We start from the raw sequence: 25,094 nt of genomic DNA, 5'->3' as shown, positions 1-25,094 counted from the left end.
GAACTCCGATTTGGTAGAAACGTTGGAATTGCAGAACTGGTTGAGTGGTGCTACTCAAACAGGCAAGTCTGCTTCTGCCAGAAAGGAATCCAGAAGGGGGCAAACCAGAGCACGATTACCCTAGCAGAGACGATGAGAACTGGAGAGTGCACACCTTGTCTTACCAGACCGCTTCTGGAGAAGAAGTTAAGTTGGACTACAGAGATGTCATCAGGACCACTAGGGATGAAAACGACTGTAAGCCTGTTCCTCCAGCTGTCCGTGTTTATTAAGCGCAGATATTGTTAGAGATAAGGTTGATAGGATAAGATCTAAAGATGGATAGCGAATGTCTGTAAGATTATTCAAGATGATGATGAGTCTTTTAGCTTATGCTTAGACTATCATTTCAAGCTTATCTTAGGTAGGTACATTCTCCTCTCCACACCCCGCACACAGAACCCCCCCATTCGCGGAGAGCACCCCGTCCTCCTCATGCAGCCCCGGGCTGTCCCGTCCATAGGCGTGCCGGAGGTAGAAGGTCGACAGCACCCCCGCACCCCCATGCGGGCCGCCGTCTCCACCGAGTCGGCCCTGGGCCCCCGAGGACCCCTCGGCTTGCCCTTGTCGGAGCGCGGCTTCTTCTTGCTGGTGGCCTCGAGCTGCGCCGCGTCGGCTAGGATCCCCTTCCTCAGCAGATCGCCGTGACAGGACTCAATCCTACCCGCGCATAGGAGCACCAGATCCGTGCCGTCTGCTCTCGAACCTTCTGTGCCAGTTCGCGAAGCGCCGCTGACCGCGTCCTCCAGAGTCGATCGGCCTTGTCGTCCAGGAACGCGTCGGCGGTTTCAAGGACGCGACCCTCGCTGGAGCGCATCTCCCTCGCCGGCGTGGCCCGGTCGACTCCGTGCCGCGTCGCGGCAGCGCGCGCCGAGGCAGCATCTCCCCGGCCCCCCCCCCACATCGCATACGCCGCCCGGAGTGCCTCCGTGGCGCAGGCGCACCCTCCATGGTGCCCCCGGCGATCAAAGCACGTGCGCTCCCTGGCCCTTCCAGTCGTGAAGGGCGTCGCGAGCTCGGGGTGCCTGCCGGCTCTGCTGAGATCCACCCGAAGGTGCCCTGCGGGAGTCCTGCTTCCCTGGCCGACGACTCTCACTCGCCCGAGGGCGAGATTCGGGGAGGGGCCGCCCCCTCCAGCCCCGCCGCTTCCCGGACCCCCTGCGCCGCGACTTTGTCCGTCGCCCTCCTTCGTCTCGCCCGCCTCGTCAGGCGCAGGGCCGCTCTCCGCCTCGCCCTCCTCGTCCAGGTCCATGCTCGAGAAGCTGCCTTGCGAGTCGGGCTGCCCAGACAGGGTGTCCTGCGAGCTTGCCTCCTCCACCCCGTCCACGTACATGATCTAATCACCCGAAAACACACGAGATATGGGACACGCTGTGGTTCAGACGTCTGGGATGTCACCTTCTTGTTTCTTATCAACCTATGTGTGAATCCAGGGCTCGCACCTCAACCTCTCATAGACAGCGCACAGCGCGCTCGGCGTATTTCTTCTCAATAACAAGGCTGTGAACAGCGCCATAAGAGGTATTTTAATAACAAGGCTGTGAAACACGCGAGTAACCGCGGCCAGTGTAAGCCCCCCTAGAAGGAGGAGGCGTTGTGTCGAGTCGTGCGTGAGACAAAAACTGCGATGTCACAGGTTATCGACGCTCCAACTGAGGCTGTCATCTTTGACCTCGGCGGCGTGATTCTCCACTCGCCCTTTGCCGCGATAGCCGAGTACGAGACGCGACTCGGTGTCGGGCAGAACACTGTCAACGCGGTCATCGGAGCATCTGGCAGCGGTGGCGCTTTTGCGCGGCTCGAGCGCGGCGAGTTGACGATCGAGTCGTTCAGTGACGCCTTTGCGGCGGACTGTAAAGTGGCGGGTGCACCGTCCATCATTGACGGCGGGGAGCTTATCCGGGTCATCCTGGATAGCTGCACGCCGCGGCCGCTCATGACGGAGGCGCTGGGCATCCTCCGCGAAAGCAGGGTACGGACCTGCGCGCTGACAAATAACTTCCGGAGCGCCACGGGCGACGACCGCCTCGCCTCGTCCATTCGGGAGCTGCAGCCGCTCTTCGACGAGATCGTGCAGTCGGCGGAGGAGGGGCTGCGCAAGCCCGACCCGGCCATCTACGAGCTGGCCATCTCGCGGCTGGGCGTGCCCGCATCGGCCTGCATCTTTGTGGACGACATCGGGAGGAATCTGAAGCCGGCCCAAGCACTCGGCATGCGCACCATCAAGTGCGACGTGAGCGACGCTAGTGGGGCGCGTGCGCTCAAGGCGCTCAGCACGCTGGTCGGAGGCCAGGCGGGACCCGCGCTGCAGCGGTGGCTGAGGAGGGCGAGGCTGTGAGTCGTTCGTTCTATCTCAATTTTTTTAGTGCCACTGCGCGCGCGCGGCCCGTGCCTACAATAGTGCGTGACTAAAATTTTTTGGTGTACCTGTGTTAGAGTTGGTGCCAGTGCGTGCGCGCGCCCGCGTAATTTCTTTTTTCGCGGCGCGGCAGGGTTCCGGCTCCTTGCCAGATAGGGGGTCTGTTGACCATGACTCGCGCCAAAACGCCCTACCTACCTACCTATCCCCAGGACGCGCAGCGAAGCGAAAAAAGACGAAAATATGGGGTACTTGTAGTATAGTAGGGTGAGAATTATGAAAAACGCCGGAATTCGGACGGGTACTCTCGCCTGCACAAATTCGATAAGTGGGACAAGGAGGGATGCGTCCAGGATGCACGTCCTGCAGTTTGAGGTGTGCTTTCGTTCCCTCTCCTCGGTGACCAAACGACGAGCTGGAGAGCTGGCGACCGAACGCGACCCGAGGGTGGCTGGCGGCGATGGACGACCGAGCGGAGACGCAACGAATCGAGGAGCGGCTCCCGCAGGGAACCGACGAGTGGCTCGCGAGACCTCGGCTGTCGACGACTTCGCGAGGAACGATCACGCCGGTGGCAATACTGCAGCCGCTGTCCGCGCCGGTCGGCGACGTGGTGATGTACACCGGGCCGTTGCAGCCGATGGGGCAGCTCCACGGGATCGGCAGGGAGTTCGGTGGCGGGACACAACCGTTGCCTGCATGCATCGTTCGGGAGGCCGGCGAAGGCGCGATCACACAAGATGAGCGCAGAGGCGACGTCGGGCCGACGCGAGCAAACAAGACGAGGCGGATGGATCGGCGCCTCACTCACTGGCAGTGCATCTACTGCCGGCGCGAGACGCGGAACGATGCACGGGCGACGAGGCGCTGGAACTGCGATGGCGAGAAGGAGCAGCTGCGTGACGCGGACAGTGAGGGGCGCGAGGCGGCGCGCCGCGGGCAACGTGCGAAGGAGTACGCTGGCAGATCGCTGAACGCGCTCGGCGCTGGCACGTCGCTGGTGCCGCGAGCCGCGCAGGGAGTGTTCGAGCGGGCGCGGTTGGAAGTGCTCGTGCACTGGGAGACGCACTCAACAGGGACATCTCTCTATATACACGAGTGGGGTATTCACACTCCCAACAAATCCCGCCGACCACCAGGCCGCGGGATGATGTGTGCGTGGTCATGTAGTGGGTCTCGGAAGCTCCCCTCTCGGGCTAGGGCAAGTGCGGGGCCACGAGCACCAGGCAGGCGGCGCGGGCGGCGGAGGCGGCGGAGACGGTGGCGAGCGCGGCCTCGAGGCGGCCATCGAGGGGACGCGCGGGCAGCGCGGGCGCAGGGTCGGTGGCGCAGTCGGTGGCGCAGAGTGTGTACCAGCGCGTGCTCCACCTCGCGCTCCGCTTGCGAGGCGGCGCCGCCTCTGAGCACAATGGCTGCTAGCCCCTTATACGACTCGTATTATCTTCCGAAGAGGCAGTCAAAAAGAAGGGTCAAGAAGGGTCGAAGGGAAACCGCGCCCGCGGCGCCCCCCGAGCCTGCGATCCAGCCTAAACATGAGCGGCGGTAGCGCGAGCGCCGCGCCCTTCGTCCGACTCGGCGAGGCGGGCAAGTGGGAGATCCAGCCGGAGGGCGCGCAGCTGCTGCAGCGGATCGAGGCCCCAATTGTTGTCGTCGCTGTCGCCGGGCTCTACCGGACCGGAAAGAGCTTCTTCCTGAACACCCTGGCCGGCAACACGGCGGCGCGCGCGAAGGCGGGCTTCCGCGTCGGCTCGACGACCGAGTCGTGCACGCGCGGCATCGACGTGTGCGTGCCCGACGGCGACGCAGGCCAGTGCAGGCGCGGCTCTCTCGTGCTGCTCGATACAGAGGGCCTCGCGTCGATGGAGCAGGACGAGGCGTACGACGCGCAGGTCTTTGCGCTCTCGCTGCTGCTCTCGAGCTACTTCGTGCTCAACTCGATGGGCGTCATCGACGAAGCGGCCGTCGACCGGCTCTACCTGATCGGCGAGCTCTCGAAGCACATCTCCGTCTCGGCGGCCGCCGCAGAGGGGCCAGCCGGCGAGGGCCCCCGATCTGTCCTAAGAGCCGGAACCCAGATCGAGCGCAGCGGGTCGTTGCGCCAGTTCGTGACCATCGACGCCACAGGTACACTGCTCATACGGCCGACTGTGCGTGCGGCTCGTCGTCTCATGACCGCCACACCGCGCGGTCTGTGCGAGCGCTACACGGAGCGGCTATACGCGGAGATGAGGGACGATGCACAGCGCACCTCCGCGTACGAGGACGCGCTCCGCCATCTCGCTGCCGGCCGAGTCGTGCTCGACCTCGGCACAGGCGGCCTCGCGCTTCTCGCGGTGATGGCCGCCCGAGCGGGAGCCTCGCGCGTTTACGCGCTCGAGTCGAATGCAGAGGCGTGCGAGGCGGCGAGGCGGACGGTGGCGGAGCTGGGCCTGCAGCAGGTCATCGAGGTGCTCGAGGGCTACTCGACGGAGCAGCCCGCCCTGCCTGAGCCGCCGAGCCTGCTCGTCCACGAGATCCTCGGCGAGGTCGCTGGCTGCGAGGGCGCCGCACGATGTGTGGCGGACGCGCACGCGCGGCTGCTGGCGCCCGGCGCTGTGGCCGTCCCGGCCTCGGCCAGATCGCTGTGTGCGCCCTGCAGCTGGCCCTCTGGCGAGTACTGGGCCTCGCTGCCGAACCCGGTCCTCTCCCCTCCCCCCGGGGCCGCGCTCAAGCTGCCTCGCTTCCCGCGCGAGGCGACCCTGGCGCCAGCGCAGCCGTTCGAGCAGCTCGACTTCGGGTCCGCCACCGCTGGCCGGCTCGCGGAGCCGCAGCACTCCCGGATCTCCTTCGGGCTGGCCAGGGCCGACTCGTTGCGAGGACTGGCGCTACACATCGAGGTCGCATTCCCTCCACTAGCAGAGGGCGCCGCCCCGCGCGTGAGCTCGGCAGACGAGGGCTCGCACTGGCCCACCGTGCTGCTGCCGCTGCCCCAGCCCGCCGAGGTCGCCGTCGGCGACACGCTCGTGGTGGAGGCAGAGGCTCGGTCCGCCGACGAACAGCCGCGGTACTCCTTTCATGTGTGGCTCCAGCGCGCCGGCGCGCCGTCCCAACCCGAGGCGCTGGGCTGTCTCTGCTATCCATGAGCATCTAGAGTGTACACGGGTGAGGCGTTTTCTTAACACTGTTATTAACAGTCGGTGTTGTACCTCCCGCGCGATGCCTCGCCCCCCGCGCGCGAAGTGGCGCGGAGACGCGCGCGCGCGGCGCGCCGAAGCCCGAAGCGGCGAAAAGCTGGCCTATAGCTCTCTGGGGGGGCGCGGGGGCCCCCGGAGGCACCGTGCGCCGCGCAGCAGTGCGGAAATACCGCTTACCGGAAAAAGAACAAAAACGGGGCTCCGGCGCTCAGAGTCGCTCAGAGCACCAACTTCCCGATTAAGTACGATTATAAGTAGAGAGGGCAGATTTGGAAAGATCTCAAGGAGTACACACAGATAGACCCCCTCCAACCATCAGAAAACTCCGACCTGATCGATAGCGGTCCCGCCATAGCTCTCGCATAGGAGCAGGAGCAAAGACAGGGGCCACATCGCGACGAAGTTGAAGAGTGCTGTATACGTTTACCCAAAACCGAAACCGAAACACGAATCTCCAAACCAAAAAGGGATGAAATCCCTTATGGATATAATCGCCCAATTATCTCCGAAATATAGTGTGAATGCCCGGGAACACCTCTGGGGTGGCGCGGGGGCCCCCGGCCCACACCGTGCGCCGCGCAGCAGCAGTGCGGAAACGGGGCTCCGGCTCCACTAGTCTCCACTAGCACCGACTTCCCGAATGAGTACGGTTGAGTAGAGGGCAGATTTGGAGAGATCTCGAGGAGTACATACAGATAGAACTCCAACCATCAGAAACCTCCAACCTGATCGGTCGTACTGACCGCCGACAGATCACTCCAGACAGCAGACAGGCCGACGTCTGCACGCGGCCGGCCGGGCGAGAGGCTTGACACGATCCGACCCTGCGACCCTGACGCTGCTGCTCTAGCTATCAGACATGCACAGCTGACTGCTGCCACAATGTGCGACCTGTGCTGGCCCCTTGGCGGCCTTCCCGGTCAGTGGTGAGGCGCAGTTCAGAGCTGTCGATGGCGCGATGCCGCACTGGTCCCACATTGGTGACACGAGACCACCAAGTTTGCCGGTCCAGAGAGAGGCACCGGCGCTGTCCTGAGAAGGTGCGTGGTCCCTCTTGACTGCCCATGCGCGCGAGGCTGCGTAGGCATAGCCTCGAGAGTGCCAGCAGCCAATCCGAGGCGACGCGCATTGCGTCAGAAGCGTGCACACGTTGGAAGGACACCTTCCTACTGGCCGTACGATCAGGTCGTCACTGAATGCTTGATACTAAGGCCGCGAGCTATGCATGTGATCAATTGTGCAGCATGGCACGGTCAGCAGCGCCGACAGGCTGTCGCAAGGCGTGATAGCATTGATGGCATGGCCGCAAGTTCGCCAAATAAACAAGTAAAAAAATCGCTCAAAAAAACCAAAAATCGGCGCCTGCGGCGGGCCATCGGACCCCGTCTCCCCCCCGCATGGATACCCGCTAGGGCCCCCGCGCCCCCCCAGAGCTATAGCTAAACACTCGCGGGGGGCGCGCGGTTTTTATGTGCCGTTTGGTCGGATCACACGCACAGACGCACTGTCGACACATACAGTGCTCTGGAGCCCCTTCTTTTCGGGGTCTAGCCCCCCCTCCACACCATGATGTGATGATGGTCCCGCGTCCGGCCATGCGCGCCGGCCTCTAGTAAAGATTTTTGCCGATCTCGTGTCCTGTAAGTTGTAGAGGGTGTGGGCCGTGAGTTGAGGAAATCGAGGGACGCGACCCACTTCGTCACAGACGGTCCCGCGCCTCGCCGCTGTGTATGACGGCCGGCGGCACGGACGGCCGCACGCAGCGCTGCCCGCAGCTCGTGTGCGTGCCGCCGCCGTCATAGCGTCGAGTGAATCCGACGTGATATTTCATCAGGGCGAGCACAAAAGGAAGAAAGGGCGGTTCCGAAGCGATGACAGGCGAGCGACAGCCTGCCACACAGCCTCCCCGGGCCAAGTTTGGAACGAAACGCGCCGTCGCGGTGGCCTCCGGTGCTTCGGGGGATCGACGCATCGAATAGGAGCTTTTCGCGCCAGGGGTGGCCCATGAAGAGCCTCCTCCTCCTCCTCTCCCTTTTCGCCGTGGACAGTACTGCTGTCCTCGGCCGGGAGGACATCATCTCTGCCGTCATGAGCAGCACCTACAAGAACCGCGCAGCCTCGAACTGCATCGACGGCGAGCGGACCATGGGATCTGGGGCCAGCGCCATCACAATCCGTTCTGACCAACTGTGCCAGACCGACATTCTTGGTCCTGCGCCATATGGGCCTGACACCCCCGACACTGTGTGCAACGTGGGCTTGCCAGATATGCGAGGCTTCCAGCCATGCGGCTCGAGGAACCCGTGGATCCAACTCAAAGTCACGCCGGGGAAGAAAATCACGAGCATCTTCTTTTTCAACCACGCAGCGGGCCCCGGTTACTTCCGGCTGGCGGGCGGGCTCAAGGTGTTCGTCTCCAACGAGTCATACTCGGACCGGCTCAGCAGGGGGGCCATGCCGCCCGACGCCTTCCTCTGCTTCGACAACTGCCGCGAGTATGACGAGTGCAGGCGGGCGAACGTCGTCTTGGGGGGCGTGCTGCAGGAGGGGGTCTACCCTGGCCAGTGCGAGACGACAAGAGGGGAGTATGTCACCATTACTCTCCTCTCAGACGATGAGAACGAGTTCCGAATCATCAATCTCGAGGAGATTAATATCGTCTATGAGACCAAGGAGCTCTGGCCGCCGCCGCCCAGCCCAGCACGCCCGCGGGAGATAGCGGCGGGTGAATCCATCGACCCCCTCTTCGCGCACCTAGCCGTCCAGCGATCGCGCCCTCCTCCAGCAGTTTCGTCCCCGCCGCCACCTAGCCCCAAACCGCCCATGAGCATGACACGGACATCCTCTGGAGGGCTCGACGGCGGTGGACACCAGGACCCGCACCTCCACTTCGCACATGGCGGGTCTGCCGACTTCCGTGGCCACGATGGCATCATTTACGCCTTCCTCTCGGCGCCCAACCTTGCGGTCAACGTGAAAACGGAGGACTCCAGCTTTCTGCTAAACGGTGGCAAGCTCAAGGTGAATGGCTCCTTCCTCACCGAGGTGCACGTAGTCGCTCGCGTCGGCGGCGCCAAGCGCAAGTGGGCCATGGCCTCCTTCTGGGCTTCCGAGCTGAACGGTCAGAACTGGGGCTGGAAGATTGTGAACGGGACGTGCGGCGGCCAACACTTTATTCTCGGCAGGAAGAGCGCCAGGCAGTGTGAGGAGCTCTCCATCCGGACGCAGTCGTCGCACGCCGTGTTCGCGCTGAGAAACTGGACCGTCACGGTGCGCGGCAATCACGTGTACCAGCGTCTCTCTGGACCAGCCCACCGGCTCGACGTCAGCTTTAGAGCGGAGGGCGACGCGGCGGCGAGGTGCTTACCGCACGGTATCGTGGGCCAGTCCTTCTCTTCGCCGAAGGAGCGGGTGGGTAGATTGGACGAGTACCCAGAGGAGGGTCAGATCACGACCCGCGCTATGGCGGAGGGTGCCATCGACGGCGAGGCGGACATGTACGAGCTGCCGTCCGTGTACGCGACGGCCTTCACCTTTTCCCGCTTCGAGGGTGCGCTCGAGACAGCGCGCTTGAATGCGGCGCTGCTAACACGGTCTAATACCGTCAGCGTCACCGACGGCGACGCAGACGATTAACGCCGGAATGAGCGATCGCGGATGACATGCCGTAGCGGGGTCGATTGTCGATCTAATTAAATAAATACGGACACCTCTTAGTGTGACACGCACGGGTGTCGGGGTGGGGTAGCGAGGTCGTAAATAAATAAATAAATTAAGTGCAGTAGAAAATCCAAATTCCAATCGCAAACATAGAAACCCAAACACACACAGCCACGTGGCATAGGAGAGGAGAAAGGGAGGTCAGCACAAGTTGCAAGGACGCACGAGCGAGAAGAATAATAACGCTTAACGGACACCTCTCTACTGTGAGATGGGTAAAAAGGAACAGGTCCCCGCCCGTGCGATCTTTGTGCAGGGTTCTTTGTGGGTGTGGTCGGCGGCTACTCGAGTAGCCGGGGTCGTCCTCACGATGGGGGACTAGCCCTAGCCGTCTTCCACATGGTCCCTCGGGTCCCTGCTGCTCCTAATCTCTTCGTACATCCTCCTGCCGCCCGTCGGAACACTCACAAACATCGATAGTGTTATCGTGGGTGGCGTAATTGACGTATAAGTCGTGCTGGCGCGCTAATGGCGCGTTTGATATCCTGGGACGGTGTGCTCGTGTGAATAACTCGCCTGGCTGGCGCGCCATGCTCGCCCCCCATCATCGAGAGGTCTGCCCCTCGCTGGGTGTCACTCTACTCTACAGTGAGATGGGTAAATCGATCTAGCCCCGAGTGATTGACACATTCCTGTCTCTGTGTGAAGTGTGCGCGTCATGAATGATGAAATAGCAAATATTGATGATATTGATATAAAACGCGAGCGGCCGAGCGCTGGTCACGCGTGAGGCGTGTCCGTGCTCTTATTTTGGGCGTGGTACTTTACATATCTAGATAGTGGGTTAGACGTACATAAATTATTGTGTGCATGCCATGCGCGCTCTATTTTGTGCTGACGCACTGCCGACTGTAGCACCTCTACAGCGCTGCACCGCGCCCGGCGCCTGGCCACCCTCGCTCACCCGGCGAGGGTGGGGGAGGGGATGGCTTGTGCAAGAGCCGCTGTGGGCGAGAGAGCGGGACGGCTCGGGGCCGGCTTCAGAAGAGCTCGGCGCCGGAGCTCGCGAGGGGCGCCGCCGCCTTCTCTCGCGCGCGCTCCCCGCGGATCGCGTTCTCGCACTTTGCGAGGAAGGCGTCGAAGGCGGCCTCGAAGGGCGCGAGGCGGGTGCGCGAGATGTCCCTCCCGTCCTTGAGCGAGGCGCCTCCCGCGTCGAGGTCGTCCGCGATCGTCTTGAGGGTCGGGACAGAGCTCGGGTCGAACTCCTCACACTCGCTCACGTTGACCGGCACGCAGACGCGGCCGGTCTTCGGGTGGACGCACCACGGCGACTTGAGCAGGTGGTTCATGCCCTTGGACACGTTGACGTCGAGGCGGGGGTACGTGTACGTGAAGACCACCTCCGTGAGGACCGCGGCGAGCTTTGGCGTCTTGCACTCGCTTTTGATCCTCTTCCACCGCTCGGCGCCGCTCATCGCCGGCCGCTTTTCGAAGGCGTCGAGCAGCTGCTCCGCGATCTGCTCGTTCTCGAGCATCGCGAGCAGCTTCTTCTGCCTGCGAGACGCGCCACCACACACTAGGTGAGCCGGGCCGTCACCCCCTCCCCTTCTCGCCCCCCTCCGCCCGCGCCGCGCGCCTCTCTGCCGTGTCGAGAATCCCGAACCCGCCCGCCGCCTCGCCCGTGAGCATGTGCGAGTGGAAGAACGGCTCGAGCTCGTCCTTGTACGCGCGCGCCAGCGACGGGTGCATCGGAGTGCGGATCGCAAGCCGCCCGGTAGCCGGCGCGAGGACGGGGCCGAGGTAGTCGGCGACGGCGCCGCGCACCTGGAAGGATCCGAGACACTTCATGGAAGGGCTCCGCCGGACCCTCGTCGGCGAGGCGGCGCCTCGTTGGACATCCGCCGCGCGCGCGCGTCGCACACCCACAAGTGGATGCCGCGGCGGCCAGAGTAGACGCAGAGGATGTGCTCAAACCTAGAGCGGCACCGCCGACGCCCTGAGCCCGCGCGCCCTGCCGCCGCCCTCCCCCGCCAGAGCCGAGGCCCGCGCCCAAAGTCCTCTCGCAGCGCGCGCTCCAGCACACGCATCGCGAGCGCCATGAGCGGCCAGCAGCGGTCGCACGTCTCGAGCCGCTTGACGTCGACCTCGAGGAAGTCGTAGTCGGTCAGGTCAATGTCGATGATCAGCTCGCGCTGCTTCGGCTCGAAGAGCTTGTACTTCTTGTGGTCCGACGGCGGCGCGCTGCAGGAGGGGAGGGGAGGCTGGGTGGGGGCAGGGGCGTGGTCGGGCGGGGTGGGGGCGTGCGGAGCTGGGAGGCGTGCGGCCAGCCACGGTCATGCGGTGGCAGCGGCGGCGGCGTCCGGCGGCGGTGTGTTGGCCGTGCGGGCGGGCGGCGGCGGCGGGACGCACGAAAAGATGGCTCCGATGTCAATCTTGTGTGGCAGCTTGGCGAGCAGGTCCTTCTTGAGGCCGGCCTCGTTCTCGTACGACAGGTACCGGATGTACACGTCGTCGCCCGTTGTGAAGGAGAACTCGCGCCGCTGCAGAAGCCGCGCGCCCGTGTCGGCCAGCTGCGCCGTGCCGTAGCCGAGCCACCGGCACATGGCGGCCGCCGGGAAGACGCGGTCGTAGTACATGCGCAGCAGCTCCGGGCTGAAGTTCTCGCTGGCCGGCGCTGGCGGCGGCTGGGAGCCAGAGCCGGAGGGCGGCGCCGACATCGTTGAGAGATCTTGGCGGGAGTCCAACCTGCGCTTTCTCTTTTTGTCGAAAGCGAATTCCCGCCCTACCGCGCCGGGCGCCGCTCGGGTCGAGTGTTTACTAGCTCCGAGTAGAGGGGGCGTTCTGCTGCTAGGGGAAACCTGGAGCGCGGAGCTAACCCTCGGAGACCCGTGTTTACTTTGCGGCCCTCTCCCTGCGAACGCACACCCTCCCCCCCTAGGTAGGGGTCAGGGCTCTCTAGCCCGTAGCCCGATCCCGACCGATCATCCGTCCGGCCCGCTGGGTGCGCTTCTTAGCTCCCCGGCCCTGGATGTGAGTCAAGTTTCCTCTTTTCTGCCGAAAGCGGCTTCCCGCCCTACCTAACCGCGCCGGGCGCCGCTCGGGTCCCATTCTTTCAGGTCCCGTGCTCAAGGCGATCTCTCGCTCTCTCTCGCTCGCTCTCTCTCTCTCTCTCTCTCTCTCTCTCTCTCTCTCTCTCTCTCCTCTCTCTCTCTCTCTCTCTCTCTCTCTCTCTCTCTCGGTTCTCCGAGGTGGATATCCTTTGGCCGCGTTGGGTAGCGAGGATTGGTGTAACCCGAGCCACGGAGGCGTGTTTTCTGACGGCCGACCGTCAGTGCACGGAGTTGCCCCTTCTCCGACTGCCCCGGCTAGTTCCCGAGGTCGTCGGGTGTGACCCACCCCTGCGTCCCCCGAGACCTAGCGCGGGTGGGTTGGAGGGGGGCTCGCTGCAGGGAAGGGCTTTGTAAGAAGCCGATCCCCGTAGTCTGCCCCGCTCCTCTCCATCGGGCCGCATGAGCGGCCACGCCTCGCAGATTCGTTTTCGCGCCTGGGTCAGGCGCGCGGGGCATCCCCCGGGTCGCTCGACCAGCGATCCGAAGAGTGGCCGCTATGCGAAGGAAAGAGCGGGGCCCTCGACGCCTCAGTCCGGCCCTCCGAGGGGGGAAGGGAATTGCGGGGTCCCCACGGGCGCCTCTCTTCGGCCTTCCCGAGGGGGGGAGGGGAGCAAGGGGGTGGGGGGATCGGGGTGGGGGGGAGGGGTCTCGGTTTCGTGAGGCTAATACTTGCCTTTCGAGGAGGGGCCTCGGTTCAAGCGCTCATCACAGGAGTGAGAGCTGCCTGACGTCTTCCCCTCCTCCCTCGAGGCAGCGAGTAGGCGCAGCGAGAGGAGGTCTCGAGCGCCATAATGAAGGTATGAAGGTATGTGAGATGGTGATGGGAATGGGTGGGCGGGCGGGCGGGCGGGCGGGCGGGCGGGCGGGCGGGCGGGCGGGCGGGCGGGCGGGCAAGCGGGGAGAGGCGGGCGGGCGGGGCGGGGCGGGCGGGCGGGGTGATCGGAGAAATCGTAGTCACAATCAGCCGCTCTCTCTCTCTCTCTCTCTCTCTCTCTCTCTCTCTCTCTCTCTCTCTCTCTCTCTCTCCCCGGACGAGCACCGCGCCCCCATCCCTGTGTTTTTGAGTCAGCCGCCAGCCTCCCCCCCCCCTGCCAGGCTGTAGGCTGAGAGACAAGACACGACCTCTTTTCTTCCAGGCTGCTGATTGAGAGAGATTTTTGAAAAGCAACAACAAATCACGACTATAGCGATTCGGGCTACCCTCGACACCAGACGCGACCAGGAGACTCCACTCAAATCACCGAATGAACTATGTAGGGGTTCCCATGCGGCGTAAGATCCCGAACCCTGCAAGCGCTGGCGATGCTGGCGGTCGTGCCTGGCTCCTCGGCCGTCACGCCGGCGGGGGCGGGGCCCGGCGGCCCCGTCGTCCCGGGCGTGAGCTCGCTCGGCCACGCCGCGACCGTCAAGGACGGCGTGCTGCAGCCGCCCGCCGACCTGCAGGGCATCATCGACAAGACGGCGCAGTTCGTCGCGCGCAACGGGCCCGAGTTTGAGAGCCGGATCCTGAAGAACGAGCAGAGCAACCCCAAGTTCGGCTTCCTCAACAGCAGCGACCCCTTCCACCCCTACTACCGCAACAAGATCTCCGAGCTGCGCGGCGATGCGCCGGCGGCAGAGACGGCGGTCGCGGCGCCGGGCGCGGGGGAGGTGTCGGCGCAGGCGACGGTCAAGTCGGGGTTCAAGGTGGCGCCGCTCGAGCCGCCAAAGGCGCTCTACACCGTCCCCCGCCCCGTCGGCGTCGTCCCCCTCGACCTCGACACGATCCAGCTCTCGGCGCAGTTTGTCGCGCGCAACGGCCGCCCCTTCCTGACGGGCCTGGCGAACCGCGAGTCGAAGAACCCGCAGTTCGACTTTCTCAAGCCGACGCACTTCCTCTTCCCCTACTTCACCTCCCTCGTCGACGCCTACTCCAAGTGCCTCGCGCCGCCCGAGGGCCTGCGCGAGCGGCTCGCCTCCGACTCGGCCGACCCGGCGGGCGCCCTGACGCGCATGTTCCGGCACGCGGCCTTCCACCGCGAGAAGGAGCGCGCGAAGCTGAGCCAGGAGAGCGCCGTGGACGCGGAGCGGCGCGCCAACCTCCTCATCGACTGGCAGGACTTTGTCGTCGTCGAGACGATTGGGTTCGACGACGACGAAGAGGAGGCGCTGCCGGCGCCGCAGGACCTCAAGGAGGCGGCGGCGGCGGCGAAGCCGGCGGAGGGGCAGCCCGCCGCGGCCAACGAGCAGGGCGACGCCGAGATGGAGGAGCTGCCTCCTCCGCCTCCGCCCGGCGTGCCGGAGCGGCTGATCCGGAAGGACTACGTGCCGCAGATTGGGGTCAAGCCGGCGGGCAGCGTGGGCTACGCGATCGACCCGATCACGCGGCAGCAGGTGCGGCTCGACGAGATGGAGGAGCACATGCGCATCTCGCTGCTCGACCCGAAGTGGAAGGAGCAGAAGCAGCTCGAGGAGGAGAGGCGCAAGGACTCGAACGTCGCCGGCGACGAGGACATCAACCGCGCGCTCAAGCACTTTGCGAAGCGGCGGACCGACATCTTCGGCGACAAGGAGGTTGCCATCGGAGAGATGGTGGGCGCCAACGCGGTGCAGGAGGAGATGGAGCTCGCCAAGAAGGTCATCTGGGACGGCCACTCCTCCTCCATCGCTCGCACCGCCAACATGGCGCTGCAGACCGGCATGCGCTCGCAGGAGCCGGCCATCGACGCGTCGAAGATGCCCTCCGCCACGCTGCCCCTCCCGCCGAGCAAGCCGCCCGGGGGCATGCCGCCGCCGCCGCCCGGCATGCCGCCGCCGCCGCCCGGGGGCATGCCGCCGCCGCCGCCGCCAGGCGGCGGGCTACCGCCGCCGCCGCCGCCCCCCGGGCTGCCGCCGCCGCCGCCGCCGCCGCCCGCGAAGAAGCAAAAGACCTGAGGCCGAGGGCCGCAGCCGCCGCGCGGGCCACCGCAGAGCCCCGCATGTTTCGTGCGCACGCACAGCGGCATCGGTGGCGGGCCGTCAGGTCTTCGCGGCAGCGCCCTCGTGTGCCTCGTCGGCGCTCGGCGGGCCCGCGGGCGCCGGCGGCGGCCGTTGCGCACATTCTCGCGCCTCCCTGTGCTCCCGGTCGGTTCGTGTTTAGATCCAGTAATCTTGGTAATCCGTTTCTAGAGCGAAAGCTAAAGGGGGAAAAAGACACACAACCCGTCCCGCGAACAGCCTCCCCCCCTCGCGACGCGCTCGAGGAACAGCCAAAATAAGCGCGACGCGCGGGGACCTGTTCCTTTTTACCCATCTCACAGTAGAAGGAGATTTGTTTTGTGAGAGAGATTTTTAGCAATACGTTTGTTGTTGTTTTGTCAAGTAGAGAAATCGTCGGAAATACGCCGCGAGAGAGCTACCTTGGGGCCTTGTTATCCCCGCTCTTGTTTGATCGGCTCACGGACGCATCCTTGGCAGCACAAATGCTTCGCCTCCTCGCCCTGATCGCCTGCCTCGCCTGCGCCGCAGCGGGCCCGATCCCGCAGCCGGACGCCATCGTCGCCGCCGCCGCCGCCCAGCACACTCCGGATGCGAGCCATATCGTGCATCCGCTCGCACAGGCTGCGAGTGACGCTCACGCCACCGTCACAGACACGGCCGAGAAAATGATGTCGTCGTTCGTGGACACGCGCAGTGAGTCGGAGGAGTGCCCAGGCTTTTTTGCCGCGATCGGCGACCTGCTCGGCGTCGTCCCAACCTTCCTCACGGCGCACGGCGGCTTCGAAGCGGCCCTCGCAAAGGCGGTCGCCGAGCTCGACAGTTGCACCCTCGAAGCGCTCAACAGCCTGGTGTTCGCTCTGGGCGACTCGCCGCTCGGCTCCCTCTGCCGCTAGATGTATCTGGCTCTCCTCCCTTGTGCTGATCTATTAGCAGCCCTGCGCGCGTGTCGCTTTACGGCGGCGGCGGTCACGGCGCCCGCCCCCCGCTCTGACAGGGCTGCCTTCGCGGTGTGAGTCTAGTACAGGCGTCATTTGTCGTCAATAGAGTCAAGTCTCTTCTCCTCCAAAAAACAAGCCAACCCAGCACGCGACCAAGAGACACAGCTCACACTCTGGGTTGGGAGAGACGGAGAGTCAACCACAGAGAGAGTGGATGCTGGATCTGGAATCCTAGAGAGATATCAGAGTCAGACAAGAGACACAGAGAGATGTGGTGAGGCACAGCACGCTGAGCGGAACTCTTTTGAGACTCGCTGGGAGAGAGGGATTTTGTGGCAGATCAGGATCGCCGGGCCGTCACGAGCAAGCGTGCCGAGCGGGCTTGCGCCAGACGCATACCGCCGCGCGGGAGGCGGAGCGAGCGGGCCTCCCGTTGAGCGCCCTCCCCTTTCCCAAGTGCGATGATCGTGTGTCGCTGGATGGAGTGTATTGCCACGCAGCGTGCCGCCACTTTCAGCAAGATGCGGGCAGATTTGACCTAGGGACCGGAAGAGAGCGAAGGGTGTCGTCATGATGTGGCTATGGCCGCGTGCGGGCGAGGGCATGGTTGGGCGTCGGGGTTAATCGTGGTGGTGGCTGTCCGCGCCACGGAGGCCTCCGCCGTACTGAGCAACGGTGGAGGTACTATGGGACGCATTCGTTAGTGTGGGCGGGCACAACTGGGCGGGCGAGTGCAAGCCACGAAGACCGCGGTGTGCAGTGCCAACAAAGGCCTTGGGACCAGCCTTGCCCAGACGGCGACGCAGGGCCGCCGATGTGGTGCCGCCGCCGGAGAGTGGGTGCTGGCATGGCGTGCTGGGGGCGATGCGGCGGTGCACGCACCGAAGGTGAATCGTGATGAGGGCGTCACCGTACGAGCCGCGATGAGGCGAGCGACGTCGACGCGGTGGAGAGGGCGAGGCCAAACGCACTGCCAGCGACGATGCTCGCGGCCAGTGAGAGATGCATGCCAAACGAGGCTTGCACTACCGCGCACACGGCGAAGACAGCTCCGCCGCTGCGCCGCCACATATATGAAGCAAGCGCGTTGCAACCGCGTTGCTCCGCAGTGCCCGTGCTCCGTCAGGTCACGTACTAAGCGCGCCAATTCGAAGAAAGAATTTTACAAAAACTCCCTCGCACGACACTAGGCTCCAAGAAAAGAGATACGAAGAGGCAGACTCCCCAGGGTGGGCGACGGCTAGCGCATCACACTCCTCTCCTTAAAATCCCTGTGTGGTGGCGGCGTTCCGTTCTCCCATCCCTCCCTTGGGTTGTCTGTCTTCTTTCTTTCTTTTTACTAGGCTCCAAGATCCGCACGAGTGGGTGTGCGGGCAATATCGAAAGACGGTGAGGCCGGGATCGCACACGGCAGGGGTGGCGGGACGGTTGTGGAGCGAAGTGGCTGTAGCCAGTCTTAAACGTCGATGGGACAATCAGATGAGATATTGAGATTACCAGACGAGAACGGGGAGAAGGACAGGCGGGCGACATTTGACGACGTCGGGGATCACAATGTGACGACCAAAACGATCTTGGGGGCCAGGGTGAGACAACAGGTTAGGGGTGCCACACGCCACACGGGGCACACCACAGGCGTATTCTAGAGGGGGAGAAGAAACGGGGAATGAGGGGCACCGCCACGAGAAGTGCGTTCTGGGGATGCAGAGCGTGCATGCAAGGCGGCTAGGGATGAGGCCACAAAAGAGGCGCGCGAGGCAAGGAGGAGAATCGGAGAACTGAGAGACTGGGACGACTGGAAACAAGAAGACAGTGAGCCACCACAGGCGTCGTTGGCGCACATACTGAGCGGCAGCTGCGCTGGAAATAAGGAAGACGCGCGCCACTTCATGCGGAAGCTTGACAAACACGCGGCGAGGGCGACAGCAAGAGTCGAACGGGAGGCGCCGGACTCAAAAGACACCGCCACATTCCTGAGACGCGCGAGGGCAGCCTCCCTAAAGGCAATAGGGTCTAGATTCGGAGCGCTCGCCGAAGGGGAGTACCACAAAATAGCGCCCGTGATTGCCTGCACGCTGCCCGCACTCACGGACTCCATACCCGAAAGAAAGAAAAGGGAGCTCGCGGGGGAGGTGACGAGTGAACTACAGGTAGTGGGGAAGGCAGCCTCGATTGCCATACAGACATGGGTGCGAAACAACGACAAGACCAGGGCACGGGCAGAGGAACGAGAGAAGAATATAGGGTGGATAAAGCGCCTGTTCACGGCATGGAGGGTGAGCCACACCGAACGTACCGAGCGAAGGGCCGAGCGGAAGGAAGCCGGGGAAGACGACTCCGAGGAGGACGAACCAGTGGAAATCCCGTTGTCAGCCGTCACGATGCACCCGAAGGGAACCCCAGCGCCGGCATCATCCGTGGAGGCACAAGTGTTCGAAGAGAGAGTGGACCTGAAGTGGCGACGGCGTCGCAGGACGAGGCAGAAGAGAGCGACGCGACAGAGGAAGAAGTGACAAGGGAGAGAACGACGAGAGTGTCGCTCCAGGCGCCTTTTGGCCCCGGTTCGAATCGCGGTTGGCGCGCGCCCTCGCGGAGCGACGCGTGGCGCGCGACGCGCGCGCGTGCGCGTGCGCGCCCAGCCGAGCCCTAGGCCGTATGCCGTCTGCCGTTCCCACTCTCGTCGCGAGGAACCCAGGCGAAAAATTCTTTTTCTTTCGGCTGTGCCATCGACACAGAGCGCTGACCGGCTTCGACCCATGCTAAAGGGCAAGGTTGCCGTGATCACCGGCGCTGGCCGCGGCATTGGTGCGGCGGCGGCGCGTCTGCTTGGTCGCGAGGGCGCGCGCGTCGTCGTCAACGACCTCGACGGAGCGGTCGCCGACAGCGCCGCCGCCGAGATCCGAGCGACAGGCGGTGAGGCCGTCGGTTTCGGTGGGAGTGTGGTGGATGCGGACTTCCCCGAGGCGCTGCTCGCGTACGCGGCGGCTGAATTCGGCCCGGTCGACGTCCTCGTCAACAACGCCGGCTTCCTCTTTGACGGCGTGCTCCACAAGATGGACGATTCGCAGTGGGGCGCTGTCGTGGACTGCCACCTCGGTGTGGCGCTCCCCCTCTGCTTTCATCGTTCCCGTCCACCCGTCCGACAGCGTTCAGTTCAATGGCTCCTCCCGGCATTCGCTCCTCTCAACCTCTCTCTCTCTCTTCAACGCCGCGCTCTCCCGTCGCACCGACCCTCCTCCTCCGACGCCCTCCCCGTCCACCTCTCGCTGTGACCAGGCGCGCCGTTCCGGATGGCGCGCGCCGCCGCACCGTACATGCGCGACGCGGCGAAGCGGGAGATGGAGGGCGGCGGCGCCCCCTCGGACCGCTGCATCATCAACGTCTCGTCCACCTCCGGGCTACACGGCAACGTCGGCCAGGCAAACTACGCGGCGGCAAAGGTCGCGTCCCTCCGAGGCACAGGGGCGGGGCCCGTGCGCGCAGGTCACGGCTCGCGCCCTGCTCACCAGGCGGGCATCGTCGGCCTCACAAAGACGATTGCAAAGGAGTGGGGCGCCTTTGGGGTCCGCGCCAACGCGGTCCCTGCCGCCCCTCCCTCCCGGAGCCTCGCGTGCGCAAGGCGGAGGGCGCGTGTGCGTGGCGGGTCCGTAGGTCGCCTTTGGGATGATCGAGACGCGGATGACGAGCGCTTTTGCCTCCGAGGCGGCCGAGGGCTCGCGCGGCCCTGCAGGCCGGGAGCCGTCCGTGACGCGTCCGCGACGCGCCCGCAGGCGGTCGAGGTCGGCGGGCAGGCGGTGCAGCAGGGGCTGCCTCCCGAGGTGGCCAAGATGTGGGAGGGCGGCCCGCTGCTGCGGGCGATGGTGCCTCTCAACCGGAAGGGGCGGCCGGAGGAGGCGGCGGGCGGCATCCTCTTTTTGGCGTCGCCGCACGCGTCTTATGTGACTGGCCACACCCTCGAGGTGACGGGCGGGATGGGCATCTGACACGGCGCCTCCCTCCTCTGCCCTGGCTCTGCATGGGGGCGAGGCGAGCAGGGGAGGCGAGGGGAGGGGCGGGAGCGAGAGGCTTCCCGCAGGAAACTCCCGCCTCCCTCTCTCTCGGCCCCCTCTCACAAAATAAAAGAGGCGCGTCCGATGCGCGATGGACGCTTGGGTCTTGGATCCTATTTATAAAATGTGTGCTCAGCCGTCGCTGGGACTTGGGTTCCTGGGTAGATGGTACTGCTACTGGCTCGACCAGCCCGAGCCAGTACCATACGTCCATACCTGTACCCGTGTACTGCTGTGGTGTGAGATTGCGCGGGAGTGTGCGCGCGCCGGTCGGTGCGGCGTGCGCCCACACACGGGGTTGTGTCTCCCCTGCCCTCTTCTCTCTTGCTTTCCGTGTCTCTCTCTGTCTTACTTAGCCAGACAGAATATCGCGAGCGAGAGCGGCGCGACGACAACAAACCCTAACCCTAACCCTAACCCTAACCCGAAGAACTCGGAGCCTCCGTAACAGAGCATTCACCGAGATCCGAGACGCGAATAGCTCGCGTCGACGCTCGACGGACCGCTGGTGTTACTCCATGCTTCCGACCTGAGCCCTGGTGTCGAGGTGTCGAGGCCCGGTGTCGAGGGTGTCGAGCTGCTGTCGAGGGATAGAGGTGTCGAGGCCTGTCGAGGCCTGTCGAGGCCTGTCGAGGCCTGTCGAGGCCTGTCGAGGCCTGTCTAGGCTGGGACCATGCTTGTCCGTGTCGAGGTGTCGAGGAGTGGTGTCGAGGGTGTCGAGGCACGAGGGTGTCGAGCGTGTCGAGCGGGTGTCGAGTGTTGTCAAGGTGTTTAGCGTCTAAGGTGTCGAGGTATCCAAGGTGGCAGGATGCAGTTGCAGCCCATAACAAAACTTGGGCTCCAGCTGCAAAGCTGTTTCATCCCTCTTAGTTGCAGCCTCTCAAAGTTGCACCCCTGTTGATGTGGCACAACCTGTGAGCACAACCAGTATACTCTGTGGACATTTGAGGACATCAAGCTCACTAGTGCCAGGAGTCATTGCCACTGCACAAACAAGGTGCTGTGCAGGCGCAGCACCTAAGGCTACAGCACACCCCATGCAGCAGCGTCGCCGCTGCAGCGTCGTCGCCGCTGCAGCGTCGCCGGCGCACAAAAGCGCAACTGACCACAGCGCTCATGGCACAGGCTGGTGCCATGAGTCAGTGGACATTGCCACTGCACAAGGTGCTGTCCAGCAGCTAAGGGCTACAGTACCCCATCGCAGCAGCGTCGCCGCCGCTGCCAGCGTCGCCGTTGCAGCGTCGCCACAGTGCACAGAGAGTGCTGTGTATACGTTTTACCCAAAACGGAAACGGAAACACGAATCTAGCGTCAGGCGATTGTGGAGCAGAGCCGAGCGACGGCGGCGCTTGGTCGGCAGGCGGAGGAGCACAATGCAGAGGTGCAGCAGGGATTTGAGCAGATGAACGCCAACCTCACTCAAGGGTTCCAGACGTTTGGAACCATGCTTCAGGCCAGCCTTGCCGGTGGGTTCCAAGAGCTGGCCGGTGCACTACGCTCGGCTCAGCACCCGGCGGCGGTGGAATTTCCCTCGCCGTCCGAGGCCGGTGTGGCGTCGGCCGCCAACAACTCGGAGGTGTATGTCCCGTTTGGTGCCACCGCTACCGCTGACGCGGCTCTGCCTGTCCAAGAGGACGACGCGCCGACGTTTGACCCGGTCTCCCGGTTTGCTCAGTTGCTAGCGCAGGCCCGGCAAGCGGGTGTCGACGAGCATTCTTTGGAGATCCTCGAATTGGCGCGCACACGCCTGGCGCTCTCCGTCGAAGAGCAAGCAGCGGAGGCAGCTTTCGACGCCGTTGCCGCTGCTCAACCGGGGAGCTCGATCTCTCCGAACCCGCCGCTGTCCTCCAGCGTCCGGGACCAGGAGGGGGGATCTCTGACGTCCTCCCCGAGTGACGAGCTCGTACGGGCACGAGCGGAGCTCGAGCGACTCCATGCCGAGCTCAATGCCGTTCGGGACAGTGACGACGCTGGCGCCGTGGCCGTGGAGGTGCCCACGTCACAGCCGCGTGCACTGACTCCCGATGCGGCGTCGCCCCGGGTCCCGACAACCGAGCCGCTTCGGACCGGAGCGACGCCCGAGCTACCGCCGGCAACGCCCAGTGCAGCGTCACCCTTCCTTGCCGGCGATCGCCGAGGACGGGAATGGCGACACGCACAGCGGGCAAGGACTGCAGGTGGCACCAGAAGAGTTCGTGGCGCTGATGGGCTTGAGTCACGTGATGAACTTGAAGGACGCGATCTCGGCGAGGCTGCAAGCCGAGACTGCTACGGAGCTCGACAAGCAGCTGCTGGCTGCAGCGCTCTCGCGTCTTGAGGGCGAAGCTATGTCGAATGGCGCGGAGGCAGCCGTGGGCCTTCCTGTGGCAACTTCTTCGCCGCCAAGCCTTCCACCCGTCTCGCTCGCCTCTCCGCCGATTGCGGGTGACGCCACGGCCGTGACTCCTCCAGATCTCGCTGGCATTTCATCCACGAGGCGACGGAATAGAAGGCGGGGGCCCAGACCTGCTCGGCATTCCCGCAAGGCTGAACCGTCGCAAACCGAAACCGGTGGTGATGGTCCTGGAGTTCCAGCTGTCGATGCCTCTCTCGCTTCGCCGCTGATAGCGAATGGCGCCACGACCGAAGCCGCTGCCGCTGCTACCTCGCTCGACGCGTTCGACTGTAGCTCCACTGCCGGTTCGCAAGCTGCCGGTTCTATGAGCTTTCCGCCATCGACTCCGTTGCTCGCTTCTCCACCGGCCGAGCCGCCGTCCGGTCTCAACCCCGCCGTCCCATGCGACCTGCCGCCATGCAAGCGACGTCGCCGATCCAGGTACACTCCTAGGACCTGGGGCCTTTACAAGCGGGACAAGCCTACCGGGCCGCCCGGCGACCCTTTGCCGGCTGAGGAGCAACCCGTTGCGACGCTCTCACTAGCCGACGCCGGGTTCGACACGGGTCGCGCAGCAGTCCCCGAGTCCACCCTGGGCGGCGAGACCACGTGCATAGTATGCTTCACTCGGCCGAAGGATCACGTCGCCATCCCTTGCGGGCATCAGTGCGCGTGCGCCGAGTGCTCCGCCAAGATGGAGCAGTGCCCCATCTGCCGCCAGGCTGTGCTCGTGTGGATGGATTCGTCGCGCATTCGTCTGGCATGAGATTGCGAGATGCTCCCAGATCAACCGCAGCTGCTACGCAGTGCCACGCTCTACAGCTACCACTCAGTGCCGCGCCCCTCCCCGGGGGAATGGTCATGTTTGTGTCGCAGGAGGTGAGGCACGAATACCCTCACGAGCACCAACAGCCTGACCTGTATCGAGAGGCTTCACCTATTATTCTCCCTTCCCCACCCCAGAGTGACAGCTAGTCCATCGTACTCACATATCTCTATATTCCCATACCCCGTGTGGTGGCACGTCTTGCCACTTAGATCACCAATATTAGCACTTTGGGCGCCTAATAGGCGCCCAAATATTGGCACGTAATAGTCTCTGACTGCTTCTCGTGGGGCCGCCGCGCCGCGAGACAGTCGACCTCTCTACTGTTGTGACACCACAACTCGGCGCAGCTGGCGTCTTTCCCCCCCACCGGTGTGACACCACACCTTCGTACTTTGAATACTTTCTACAAATATGTCTTCCTCGGCTGAGGAGGCACGTGGCACTGCGGGCAATCTATCTCCCGCGACCAAGCCGCAGGACCGCGTACGACTCAACATACACGTGCTGGGCACCGATGATTCGGGTTCAGATGACCATCTCTCGAGCGAGAGACGAGGGACGCCTCACGATGCTACAGAGGGCCGAGACCGGGGCGATACCACCCGGTCAGACCACCCTGATCACCTCCACAGTGCTCCATAGCCTGAGAGGTCGTGTGGGGCGAGGCACACATGTCCTCGGAGTGTTCTGGCCAAAGTTCAAAGTTTATCGACAAAACTTTCAGAAATGGATTGTCGACGCAAACGGTAGGCTCGAAAACGTGCTCGAAGAGACCGACTGGACCCATTGTTCAGAGATCTTTCGGCTCGATTGGGGTTGTGCTCGCACATGCCGGGCGCCCAGGTGGTGGCTGGCATATAGAGTGCACGGTTTGTCCATGGCAGCGCACACGTTGGAGCTGCCATGGTGGTCGACGCTGTCGTGTCGATGGTGGTGTCGGCCTCGGCGATGCAATAGTCGAGGCCGTGCTGGCCGGAGGATAAGCCATACTCGATAGCGGTCCCGCCATAGCTCCCGCAAAGGAGCAGGAGGCTAGGCAGAGGCCGCATCGCGTCAGAGAGTGCTGTATACGTTTTACCCTTACGGAGGCCGGGGGCCCTCCGGAGGCCGAGGATGGCCGTGACGGACCGGGACGAGCTCTGGGAGGTTCAGTGTCAGTGAGTATATTGTAGAGACCAACCATGTCCACAATATCTCTCAGTCTAGCTAAGCCTGGGAAGGCGATGCCGGGGCCGTACAGCAGCATGCATGCCACCGAAGGGGCGCTGTCGAGGTTCGCCGAGCGCGGCGAAATCGAAGGACACCGTCACCGACGAGCGCGTGGTGGTATTCACTCCGGACAAAGACGGCTACATGCACACGAGCCGCGGTCGTGTAGCCGTCTTAGCGGCGCGAGGCGCGGGACTGTCTGTGGCGAAGTGGGTCGTGTCCTTCAATTTTCCGTCAACCCACCATCCACACCCTTTACGGAAACGGAAATTTACAACAAAACTCCTTCTCACAACACTGGGCACGGGACTGGAAACACGTAACACGAATCTCCAAACCGTTAGAGGCAAACCAAACGAAAGGGATGAAATCCGGTTATGGATATAATCGCCCAAT

General features: G+C 64.0%; 7 protein-coding genes across 7 annotated transcripts; 6 read left to right on the top strand and 1 right to left on the bottom strand.

Moving 5' to 3' along the window:
* Positions 1–1,666: 1,666 nt before the first annotated feature.
* EMIHUDRAFT_98492 (acyl-CoA dehydrogenase family member) lies at positions 1,667–2,377 on the top strand (the record flags this gene model as incomplete). Its single annotated transcript, XM_005787841.1, has 1 exon — positions 1,667–2,377. One exon carries the CDS (start codon positions 1,667–1,669, stop codon positions 2,375–2,377), a length of 711 nt encoding a protein of 236 aa, XP_005787898.1.
* A 297-nt stretch (positions 2,378–2,674) lies between these two features.
* On the top strand, positions 2,675–3,461 carry EMIHUDRAFT_79047 (hypothetical protein; the record flags this gene model as incomplete). Its single annotated transcript, XM_005787840.1, has 2 exons — positions 2,675–3,041; positions 3,065–3,461. The coding sequence occupies 2 exons, from the start codon at positions 2,675–2,677 to the stop codon at positions 3,370–3,372; spliced, it is 675 nt and encodes a 224-aa protein (XP_005787897.1). The 3' UTR covers positions 3,373–3,461.
* A 469-nt stretch (positions 3,462–3,930) lies between these two features.
* Positions 3,931–5,520, top strand: EMIHUDRAFT_201581 (hypothetical protein; the record flags this gene model as incomplete). The annotated part of the gene is made up of 2 exons (XM_005787839.1): positions 3,931–4,522; positions 4,712–5,520. 2 exons carry the CDS (start codon positions 3,931–3,933, stop codon positions 5,518–5,520), a joined length of 1,401 nt encoding a protein of 466 aa, XP_005787896.1.
* A 4,919-nt stretch (positions 5,521–10,439) lies between these two features.
* On the bottom strand, positions 10,440–11,888 carry EMIHUDRAFT_60694 (hypothetical protein; the record flags this gene model as incomplete). Its single annotated transcript, XM_005787838.1, has 4 exons — positions 10,440–10,785; positions 10,895–11,086; positions 11,128–11,472; positions 11,641–11,888. Coding segments are annotated over 4 exons (1,131 nt in total), but the record flags the coding sequence as incomplete, so codon positions are not given.
* A 1,244-nt stretch (positions 11,889–13,132) lies between these two features.
* Positions 13,133–16,192, top strand: EMIHUDRAFT_201577 (hypothetical protein; the record flags this gene model as incomplete). Its single annotated transcript, XM_005787837.1, has 4 exons — positions 13,133–13,138; positions 13,752–13,811; positions 14,052–15,049; positions 15,685–16,192. The coding sequence occupies 4 exons, from the start codon at positions 13,133–13,135 to the stop codon at positions 16,190–16,192; spliced, it is 1,572 nt and encodes a 523-aa protein (XP_005787894.1).
* A 2,801-nt stretch (positions 16,193–18,993) lies between these two features.
* On the top strand, positions 18,994–20,426 carry EMIHUDRAFT_462459 (3-oxoacyl-reductase; the record flags this gene model as incomplete). The annotated part of the gene is made up of 5 exons (XM_005787836.1): positions 18,994–19,333; positions 19,514–19,677; positions 19,747–19,815; positions 19,889–19,939; positions 20,008–20,426. 5 exons carry the CDS (start codon positions 18,994–18,996, stop codon positions 20,218–20,220), a joined length of 837 nt encoding a protein of 278 aa, XP_005787893.1. The 3' UTR covers positions 20,221–20,426.
* Positions 20,427–21,402: 976 nt separating this feature from the next.
* On the top strand, positions 21,403–23,426 carry EMIHUDRAFT_201574 (hypothetical protein; the record flags this gene model as incomplete). Its single annotated transcript, XM_005787835.1, has 6 exons — positions 21,403–21,450; positions 21,602–22,276; positions 22,425–22,710; positions 22,778–22,836; positions 22,955–23,043; positions 23,114–23,426. The coding sequence occupies 6 exons, from the start codon at positions 21,403–21,405 to the stop codon at positions 23,424–23,426; spliced, it is 1,470 nt and encodes a 489-aa protein (XP_005787892.1).
* Positions 23,427–25,094: the final 1,668 nt, after the last annotated feature.

This window comes from Emiliania huxleyi (genome assembly GCF_000372725.1).
Source record: "Emiliania huxleyi CCMP1516 chromosome Unknown EMIHUscaffold_14, whole genome shotgun sequence".
Lineage (NCBI taxonomy): Eukaryota > Haptophyta > Isochrysidales > Noelaerhabdaceae > Emiliania > Emiliania huxleyi.
The sequence above is the reverse complement of the archived record's forward strand: the minus strand, read 5'-3'. Positions and strand labels throughout refer to the sequence as shown.